The 11,269-nt window shown below is 35.3% G+C and overlaps 1 protein-coding gene across 1 annotated transcript in view; it reads right to left on the bottom strand.

Moving 5' to 3' along the window:
• Positions 1–4,379: 4,379 nt before the first annotated feature.
• The window catches only part of DYNC2H1 (dynein cytoplasmic 2 heavy chain 1), a gene marked incomplete at its 3' end in the record, with an annotated part of 183,148 nt that continues 176,258 nt past the window's right edge, over positions 4,380–11,269 (bottom strand). Inside the window, exons 88-89 of the mRNA XM_082338028.1 lie at positions 7,632–7,748; positions 4,380–4,538 (exon numbers count right to left, since the gene is read on the bottom strand). Coding sequence (XP_082194154.1) covers positions 4,380–4,538; positions 7,632–7,748 — 276 coding nt within the window. The remainder of the gene's footprint in view (positions 4,539–7,631; positions 7,749–11,269) is intronic.

The following is an 11,269-nucleotide window of genomic DNA, read 5'->3' as shown; positions in this document are numbered from 1 at the left end:
AAGGATTAAAAATGTAAAAATTAAAAGGATTTAAAAATGTATGTGTAAAACTTCATATAAGAATTTCTAGCCCTAGTCAAGCCTACACATTTTTAGTATGTCTTTAGTATTATAGTACTTACACTCAATATTAAGTATAATTTATGTAAACCCATTTCTGTTGATGAAAGACAGTCTATCAGTTTAAGAGGTTGTATAATGATTCATATTTGATACTTTGAGCATGGGGTTCAGTTTTTTCCCTCCTTCAGCTCTAACAATTATATAGCCGTTTTGGGAGAAATTACTGCTCTTCTGAGTACTGTTCTCTGAAAGCTGAAAAAAAGAAATGGAGGGGGAAAGACTAATTTGCATGACCCGTTCTATTTGTACTCAGCATAACTTGCATAACTTCCCTTCCACTGCAGCGTTCGGATTTTAGTGAAATTCTAAGAATGTTCTGGAAAAAAATCTTAAATCAATTCTGCAGAGTTTTCCCTTAGCACTACAACAGTTTGAGGTATTCTGTCACAACCATAGGTCTTGTTTCTGAAAGGCAGTTTCTGTCAAATAACAACAAAAAGTGAGTCTGACTCTTCAACAAACATGTATTCTTCTGTTGGGGAACATAGCATGCTCTGTGACAGTAGACTTGCTGTGAACTTGCTAAATGCACCAAACAGCACATCTTCCGACGGATGACAGCACCAATACCTGACGAATACTTGACTGCTATAAAGTGTAAAAGGAAGAAACTGTTCCTTTTTAAATATAAAATAAATGCATTTGTAAAAAAAAAAAAAAAAAATGTATTTTTAACACACTCAGATACTACTGCACAATCTATCTTCATTATTTTCAAAGGTTTCGTTACTCTTTAAAGGTTTTTTCACTTCGCATTTTGTCACTTTGATTTTTATTGATAACAATTTGCACTTGCTCCAAGATATGCCTTTCTCAAGTCTTAAAAAGAGGGTGTTTACAGAGTAGTAATGTGTTTTCTAAGATCTCTTTATATATTTTAGTCTTACAAGTTCCTATACCCTTGAAACTGAATAGAAGAACAGACTCGTTGAAACACTAGTCAGACCATTAAGGCATTTCTGATGTTTTTATTTCTTATGTTTCCTGATTCATACTTCTGAATGGCCTATGCTTGTAATACAGCTGCACTTTGGTGGTAATAAACACTCTACTGTTCTGACTTTAACTACCAAAAATATCATTCCTATGATATACAGTAGTAGTTACCTATAGTATCTTTCATTTAGATTACAACATTGTGTAGAAAGCAAGCATATCATACAATGCATACAGACAATAAATATCAAGGAACACATGAGAAGTAATCTCTTCTTCCCCTTCAGGTCACCTGGGAGCCTTCCAAAACATCAGGGTTATGACTAGAGTCATGAGAGGGAAAGATTTGTGAACCACTTTTAGTCAAAATAATTATCAAATATACTGCTTAATATACTGTGAACATAATATACAGCTCTCAAGTTTTTTGTGATGATAATATAACATCATTAAAAATTTACCAGATTTCAAGCTGCCAAACTAGCTTGAGATTTACTTAAATCAGTTTTTTTGTCCTGTGCTAAAAGAATAAACACATCAAAGACAGCTAGGAAGAGAGCACCTTTCATATTTGTAATGATGTAGATCAGCCTAGATGAGCTCCCAAAGGACTTCTGGCCAAATAAAAATGTAATTCAATGCTCCAGTTATAGCTAAACATTAAAAGGGTTTTTTTTCATATCACTCATGGAAGGACCCAGAAAGAGCAGAAGCAAGCAGACAGTTTTGGTAATGTGGAAGGGCTCTAAACCAAGAGGCAAACCAAACAAAAGGAGATTTAATCAAGCTGGCTAACAGTACTTTCTGCTCACAGAAAGAAGGCTCTCTGACAGAAATGTATGTCCTGAAAACAAAACTCTTGATGGTATGAACTGAGAAATATTCTGCAGTTCTAAATCTGAGGCAGTAGGAGATGACAGATACAAGAGGTAACAAACCTGCACAGCAGAGACAGGCCAGTTCTGAGGGGTTAGGATACAGACAAGTTATTGGTAAGAAATTAAATCAGTTTCTGACCCTGAAATAGAAATAAAGATAGTGTTGTAGGTCTGGAGGGGCCTTTTTTATATCTGGTTTTTGTGGTAGAGTCAACATCTGTATATTAATAGAATCAGTAAAGACTTCCTGACTAAATGTATAAAAAGAAGAGACTTGAAATCAGAGGGCCTAAATAATATTTGTATTTACATTTGGCAGGATGAAAGACATCTTTGAAGCTTACAATTAGGAGAGAGGAAAAAAAAACCACAAACCAAAACATGAAAATCCCCGCAATGTTCTATCAACGTTTTATTTCAGGGTTTCTACAACCCGGTACAGTAGGTTTTTATTTCCCATAAAAAGCAAGACTGTTCATCAAAATCACCTGCTGCATTTCTGGTCTCTACTTTCCGTGCAAGGTAGGTTAAAATATGATGTCTATTTTCCAGATTTCTTTGCCCTAACATAGGTAGTTATCTGAATATCTGTATTTCTCTACCTGTGCACGAAAGAGAAGCTGGAACTAGTAGGACCCAGTAGATCCCTCAGTTTTGAGAAATACAAAAGCTAAACTCCAGTCTGCTTTATGGAAACATGTTGGATCCAAAAGGGAAGGTTACAACATGATCTTTACATGTGCCTGAGGGAACTGAAAGCAAAGTTGGCCTCAGTAACACTTGTTTCCTCTCCCAGTGATGTTTTACCAAGAAAGCCTAGTATGACAGAATACTGTCTCTGGACAAGTCACCCTCTAAATCCTCACAGAGCTTGTACACACATTTATACAAGTGCTTTCTGTTCGGTTGGAAACTTTGTCATTTTCTTCCAGAATTTACTTCACAGACAACTATTTTCCAAATTTGCTACGTTTTTACTCTTCTATTTATAAATCAAATGTATAAAGGAAGATGAGATAATTATCTGAAAAGTATCAAGTAAATCTATTCTGCTTTTAGATAGGATTCAGTTTTAAAAATGTATGTGCACTTGTATCAAATTATTTTAGGACATCTTTTTATTAGAAGAAGAACTAAAATGGGAAACATTCCAACTAGAGGACAAAAGACCAAGTTTAAGGGATGAATAACAGAGTAGAACAGAGAAAAAGACTTTCTTCAGGAAGCTAACCTGGAGATGTGGCCAATCTTTTCTCTGCTGTCCTCCCTCCCTCAAACCACCCATGAACAACATCAAGCGAGTGAACTATAGTCTTAATATAAATACTACTTTAAAATAAAATCTATCAGCGATATCGGAGCCAAGACATCTATTTTGTTTTCTAAGCAAACCGAGAAAGTGTTTTTATGCTTTTGGCTTTTAAAAATATCTTCATGAGGTGACTCTGTAATTGCAGTTAAAAATGAGACACTTCCAGTTCTTATGTTGAGACTTCACCATTCTTCAGTAATGCTGCTTCCTGCTGCATTTGGGGTTTCCTGCTGCTTTGGGGCTTTTGTCTAACAACTGCACACCAAAGCTATGGCAGCATTCCAACATGATACATCAGGAATCAGTGAAATCAAACTTGAGTATCCTGCATTAAGAACAAGACTCCAGGGGTCTCTCACATCACAGACCCAAAGCATTATTATATCCCTCTGTTAATCACTTAACAACTGGGTGAAAACCTCTTTTGTTTGTCTAAGGAATTGTTTATCTTGGGCATTTATGTGCACATTCTTACTGGAATTTAGTACAGTTTCATAAAATGTTTTTTTCAGTAACTTCTGGGTAACAACCATGATGGTAGTCTAACTGAATTTGTAACTCCGCATGAAGTTTATGAAGCTCCTATTGTTTACTACCAATACAAATAAATATGATTCCAAGTAAAGCATCTTCAAAACAGACTGAAACATATCCTGATTGTTATATTCAGGTAAAACATTCAATTTCAATTACAACAGGTAAGTTTCATCGTTTTATTGTATTAAATAATGGAGGCATAAGAATAGCAGTTCAAAAAGGATGATGAAAAAAACCGATCAAAGAAAAATTGCTCAGTTTGAATTTATATTCAATATTTATGGGCAAAACATAAGAGATTTCAGCAAGTCTGAGAAAGAAATACAGCACATCATTACAATCTAGAGAAACAACCCAAATCAACAGTTCGCTAAATAGTGCCATGTTAACTTTTACAATATCCCACAAAGATACAATCAAGTTCTATTCAAGTAGAATTAATTTTATATATCTTAAAAAAATAAACAGGGGAATTTATAAACCATTGCTTTAAAAATGTATAAGCAATGAATCTAAAGTTTTCTTTTAATAAGAAACAAGTGAGATATTTAAATGATTCTTAACTTGAAGAGTTAATTCAATGCAGCTTCAGATTACTGATTTTTTAAAAATAAAGCAGCGCCACACTGAATCCATTGGTCTTGGTTTCCTCCACAAGGTACATCAATATTTGTCACCACACGGTCTCTCTCCACGCTGGTGTAGACTGGTAAAGATATACATTCCTCTGGAGAATATGGACCGTATGCATCCTGTCAACAAACAAGCACTTAGTTATCACTTAAACAGAGAGCAAAACATGAGAAAGGCATAATCTCCAACGATACGGTATCTAAAGCTGGATCCTAAGATACAGTTTAGACACTGCAGCTTGGACAGGCGACTCTTGGTCCAGGCTGCAAAGGAGAAGGATTACTAACAAAGCAGAGACTTCAGAAAATTCTCTAGACTACTCCATAACTAAGCCTCTACTTTTTCTTTCCAGTTTGTTAAACCGAAAACACAAGTAAGTAAGTAATAGGGGTGATTCTATGAACTACGTATCAAAATCTTCAGTCAGCTAAAACCCCCCACAATTACATGTCCAAAGCTTCTGCAAACCAGGGGCAAGGGAAGCGCTGAACAGTGCCCAGAGGGGAGAAGGCCCCTCGGGAGCGCCGGCACTGCACTGCAGGGAGCTGCTCACCCGGGCAGGCTGGAGTCCCGGGCAGCCAGCGCTCTGGGCAAGCCCTGCCGCCTCTCCTCCTCCGTCCCTGCGGCATAACCCTGCTGCTCCTCCTGTAACGCAGCCCCAGCTGTGATCTGCGTCCGAGGTACTTGCAAGTGGGATACTTCAGGAACTGCACCAAAAAAATCTTACCCCACACTTTCCAGGCCACTTTATGGATTTAAACAATGATTTCTAGCATCTGTGAATCCAAATACAAAACTTGTTCTCTGATAGAGAGCGAGCTACTATACCTTACACTAGAGCCTCACAAGGCCCTCACTTAATGCAGGATATTAAGGGGAACCCAGAAGTATTAACGACAACTTAGTTAGACCAGGACTTCAAACAAACAAACAAACAAACAAACAAACAAACAAACAAACAAAAAGCCTAAATTCCCTAGTCCTTTCTGTATACTTCTAGCACTTCAAGACATGCAAGCATATGTAAAAAGTTACATTATTAGTAAAAAAAAAGCAGATTTGAGAACGTCTTGATTTTTTTTTTTAAATGCCTTTCATACTAATACTGATCACAGTCGCAGTTGGGGTTCTTTGGCATTTCTGGAAAACAGACCATTTCCATTAAGTGCCTAAATAGGAAATGCTCAAGTTAACTTTAAACATTTAGATTTGAATTGAGTGCTTTGAACTTCTGGTTGAATTAATTTATAATTTTTATTCTCCTATACATGTACTTTCCTACTGCACTGCATTAGCAGAACTACTATTACAAAGATTAGAATTATATTGCAAACACTGCTTAGGGAAGGACCTTGGTTGGAGCCATGGCTTTACCTCTCAGTCTGTATCCTGATGAGCAAGCAATGCTCTACTCCGAGAACAGTAACAGCTCCTCTCCACTTTCTGTACTACAAACTGTGCGCCTTGGATGTAGTTTCTTCCTAGGACTTTTCACAGGGCATTGTCCCTATGCATGAGTATAGAACTGAGCTCAAAGACTCAAGTCTAGACTCCCTACAGCATATAATTTGGGTTTCAACCCATGATGTATTTATTTAGAGTAAATAATTCACGGTTTGATTCAATTGATATATATTAAGCATGTTTTCCGTCACACTCAAAATCTCCCTTCCTGTCAACAGGAAAATATCAGAATATTTCCAAGAATCAAATAACAAAGCAGCACACTTGTCAGAAAGGAATTTGAAACAAAAATGGGGGTCTTTTTAATGCAAATCACATCAAATGTGAGTTAGTGAACCTCCAATATTAGAAAATAACTAAAAACAGGAAAAAGGAAACATGCAAACAATAACTGTTTCAAGCACTTTGCCTTGCATGTCAAGTGTAAGCCATTTCTGAACAATTTTGTTGTTCCTTTTGAAAATCAACTTCCCGTGTCTTTTGAACATCAGTATTTAAATCCTTACAGAAGGTCTGTGCACTGTAAGAGTTGTATAGAATAACTTAATAATCAGAAGTTTGTCAAAAGAACTCAGCTGTTCTCAGAAGGATCATACTTACCACATTTATCCCTTGGTTAACACTACTGAAGAAGATAAAATGCTGGCCAGTCCGAGAGCAAAATGTTAGTCAGAGAATTTAAGTTTTGCCAAAGCTGGGAGGACAGAAATTGGCCAGTTTGTTTTCAAAGACGTCTTTTCATACCTTTTTGGGTCACAACAGATGTTCTCGCACCCTTCTCAATCCCACTGATGTTTTAAGGAATCGCATTATTTGAGGGTTAAAACCATTCTGTGAAAGTCTTTTTGAACCACAAATCCTTATGTCCTTGGCTTATGCACAGTCCAAAAATTCTCTTTGTCTAGACTGCCTCACACACGGTTCCATCCCCCAGAGTTAGCGGTCTAGGCTGTCTCTAGAAGTCACATCTAGACAGAGATTTATTCCAGTTACCTTACGATGGGATGGACTTCCTGAGATACCTATCTTTTACTGAGACCAAAGAAGGAGGTAAGGCAACTAAGTCACACCAGGAAATTAACTTTTAGACAGCTAAATTTAGATGAGATTAATTCTACAGTAAGCTTTCTTTCAGTTATAAGACTGTAAGTATACCAATTTGTAATTCCTACACATCCTTGAATAAGTCCTATGTAATTTTTTGCTTTATTTATCAGAGATGGCTATTGGAGAGCAGAAACAGTAACAATTTTTACTGTTTGAATTACTTCACTTTCATCTTATGTAGTTCTGCAAGCATTGGCAGTTTTTTAAATTAGTGTAAGTAGAGGAAAGGCCTTCTTTCCTTACAGACCACATAATGTTCTCTGTCTTTTTACTGCTGTTGCATTTTAATATTTAAAACGTGAAGAAAATATATTCTAGAAATGAACTCCAAAACTCATGTATATATTTACTAAATACACTTTTGAAAATATGTTAATGTTTTTTGAAAGACAAGGAAAAAAAGCTATGACTGAAATAAAGCCCTTGTCTTAAACTAAAGAACAGAAGCTAAAAAATCTTGACATAATTATAATAAGATCTTGTTTTATATAAAAGAAGTAACTGCTTTTCCTATTAAAGACAGGGATTTTTATTTTTAAATGAGGGGGAAAACAGGTCAGCAACATCATACTGGAAAGCTACTACACAGAAAAAAGAAAATTATGGGTCTTGAAAATTTAGGGCTTTTAATAATTTAGTACCTGTGGAATCCAGGCCATGTAACAAGGGAGAACAGATGACACACTGGGAGAATCATGCAGATTTTCTGAAAGTCGATTTCCATCAAAACTGCAGCCTTCCAGTTGTAAGCCACTGATCTGCCGCGGAAATATAAAATATTCAAACATATATAACAGACTCAAAGTGTTAGTAATGATTACACTGTACTTTAATAAATGGTGATCCTTTTTACTGTGACCAAATTTTTAAATAACAGGAAACTAATTATTGTAATGTTCTGTATGAGAATAGGAAACATGACTTAAAAGCAAGTTCTGGACCACGCGTCGGCGTGAACTTCCTCTGATTTGGTTCACATTCTTTGAAATGTTAGAGAAAAATACCTGTAAATGTCATCATTTATGAAACTGCAGTTCCCTGGCATTAGATTAATGGAAATATGATAGCAACAGCCAAGTACACAACCATTACAATGTCAAGAAGAAGAGAAGAACAATCACTGAAATAAGCATGACTTCCTGCTTGGAAGTCTGAGCGCAGCTTTCAAAGCATGGAATGTGCGATTACACAGCTTCTGCAGAGGCAAACAAAATATACTGAAATAATATGAGAGAAAAATTTATTTAACATAACTCAAGATTTCTTAGATAAACTATTGTTTGGAAAAATTAAATAAGAATCCCATATGCTCTATAAGTAACTGTAATGCTTTATATGTAACATGCTTTAAGCACTTTCTTTTAATTAGTAAGTACTTTCAGCTTCTGAACTGAACAGTCCCTTTTTTTCTTCACTGAAGTCCTGCATAAATTAACGACAATGATATCTATTCTGGATTTCCTCCAAATAAAATTTTCAATATCTGTTGATCATTTTATTTTCCCAGTACAAATAATAATAGTTTGCCAGTATAAATAATAATAATAGTCAGTTTGGCCTGCTGAAGTGAGAACTTCAATTTTAGCAATAATAAAACTTTACTCAGTAATAACTTTCATGCAGCTTTTCAGAAGGCTAAATCTTAAGCTGGAACAGATGTCTAACAGAAGCTACAATCTGAGAATCATCTGTCTGTTATAATATCACACTAAAGCCCTGAATTACACTACTCTCCCTTCTCCTGCCAACTTTATTGTGATCTTTCCTTTGAATCTTCCCTAAGATTTTCAGGTCTGTTGCTTTTAAGGTACAGTGATAACATGTGATATTTTGTACGATTTCTTTTCAAACTCAAAATCTCTCCACACAGAGAGATTTTGGAAAAAGCTGGCTTTATCTAGTAAAAGAGAAGTTCGGGTGTCAATAGTCTTTAATGATAGCCTATACACATTCCAGTGCCACTTCTTCTGTCTTGCAAGAACAAAGAATATGATGAAAAATATGATAAAAGGCACAAAAGGAACAAAGTCTTACTAATAATTATTCTGAGGCTTTCCCACAGACTCCTTCTTACTGATCTCTGTTGTTCACATTGATACTTAAGGCCTCACTTTATTATATGCATTGGTCCTGGATTTATACTTTATCTCACCACACTTCTGAGTGAATGCTTTCAAAGCTCTTATTTATCTCTATCACACAAATATTAAAGATTCATCTCCTATGTTCTTCTTTCTGCCCTTCCTGCATTCCGTTATGGAGTTTAATTTGATAAATATGTGAGTTTGGCAAAGTTATTGAGGGAAGATTGGTCTGATGAAGAGGTTTTAAAATTTATTGTTAGGGTATTCAAAGGTCTGGCCATCCCGAACACCTCTATAAGAAGTTTCTATAGAAGTGGGTCACCTACTGAAAAATCTCTTTCTACTGCACACACATTTCTTCTTTTGATATTGGCAGTTCCTTTGACATTATAGTTATGTAAAATAACATCATTTGATCTGGAAAACTTCAACCAATCCTAGAAAATCCTTTGAAGATGAAGACAAAAATTTTGACTTTGATTCAATATTAAAAGACACTGAAAAAAATAAAACACTGGAACAATGTCTTTTCAGATACTGTTTGGCTAGGTACTCCCACAGCTATGTTCTCATTTCTATGATAAACGGTGTAGAGAAATTACAACTACTATGAAGGACATGGATTTCACAGTGTCTATAATTAGCATGCATAGTATTTTTGCAACTCAGCTCAGAGTAATGGCTGGAGTTGACCATAATTTTTAAAATTTTAATTCTTACAAAGTATTTGGCATTTTGCAACAATTGGTACTAGTCTAGTTTCAAAAAAGCTACTATTACACATTACGGGTTATGTTTCTTTAAAATACGTTTGTAGAAACTGTGCAGATACCATGGTCCAAAGCATCTCTGTTTCCAAAATTTCAAATTCTCTGCAATTAATTTTTCTTTAGTATTTAATGCCATAATTTCCCATTAAATGATATAAACTACAGCAGACTTCAGGAAGTCATATTTTCACTTCATTACCTCTACAGGCCTCCATCATTAATTTCTTGGTATTTCAGGATGGAGGTATACTGTAAAAAAAACCTGTCAGGATGCCTTATAATAGTATTTCTGTCAATTGCTAAGAGCATAGTTTTGATATTAATACTGATATTATGTATTTGAATATTATAGCCTTGCAATAAATTTTCGTTTTTCACTATATGAAGCTCTAGCCAAGCTCATTGGACATACTACCCAAAAAGTCTCTTACCATGTTTCTTCCTTTCTTTCATTCTTTTCTACAATAACAGAAAATGGAATGCCAAAAGGAATCACCACCTTCTTTTGTACAACAGCACAATCAGTGCACAAAGCAAACAGAAGAGATGCATTTGCATATCAATATGTAATTATATTGCAATAGCCATACATTTTCAGTACCTTTTGTTAAAGCAATCTGAAGTGATATTAAAGAAAGCATAATTTTATACAGATTGATTCTAAATCAAATATTCATCACATCCTACTAGGAGAGATCTACTCTACATCATACGTTTAAACTATCACCTGAATTAACACTGATAATTTGACATCAGATTTGATAATCCACCCAGATTCGAGTGTATTCTTGGCCTGATTGAGTGTTCCTCTGCCTACTTTGTAGTTACACCGACAGTTCTAGCACTTCGTACTTCTGACTTACAGACGATCACAGAGTATATTATTTGAAATTTTTGGCACACAAAGATCATTCCAAATGTCTACAATTGCTGAAGCAGGATGCCATTTTTTTAAAAGTGCAGGAAGACTGAAAAAGCATTTTCATCGTACAGATCATAATGAGCTTTCCACCTTCTCTTCCTTATCAGAACAAATTCTAAGCCATCAAAAACTTTTAAAATTAAAGGTAAGGAAAAAAAATCTCAAAGAACGTGTCTTCAAAACAGTCAGTAACTGACAGTGTGACTAAGAAAATTATACAAAGTATGTGTGAATCTTAGATTTAAATTCAATGTTCATCCGCGTTCCTAATTGTTCCAATCCTTCAACAAAGATATTCTATTAGAATAATCAAATCCATTGATTCAGGGACTTGAGCATATCCCAAAACACATATCTCAATATATCCCACATATATCCCACATATCTCACATATCTCAAAACAGAGTTCCCCAGCCATGTGAGTACAGAATCAAGTCTCTCAGTGGAAATAAGTCTCACAACGTGAAATAGCATCAATTGAGACTGAAAAACCTCAGAATGGC

The sequence above is a fragment of the Platalea leucorodia genome (genome assembly GCF_965183815.1).
Source record: "Platalea leucorodia genome assembly, chromosome: 2".
Classification (NCBI taxonomy): domain Eukaryota; kingdom Metazoa; phylum Chordata; class Aves; order Pelecaniformes; family Threskiornithidae; genus Platalea; species Platalea leucorodia.
This window is presented reverse-complemented; position numbering and strand designations above follow the sequence as displayed.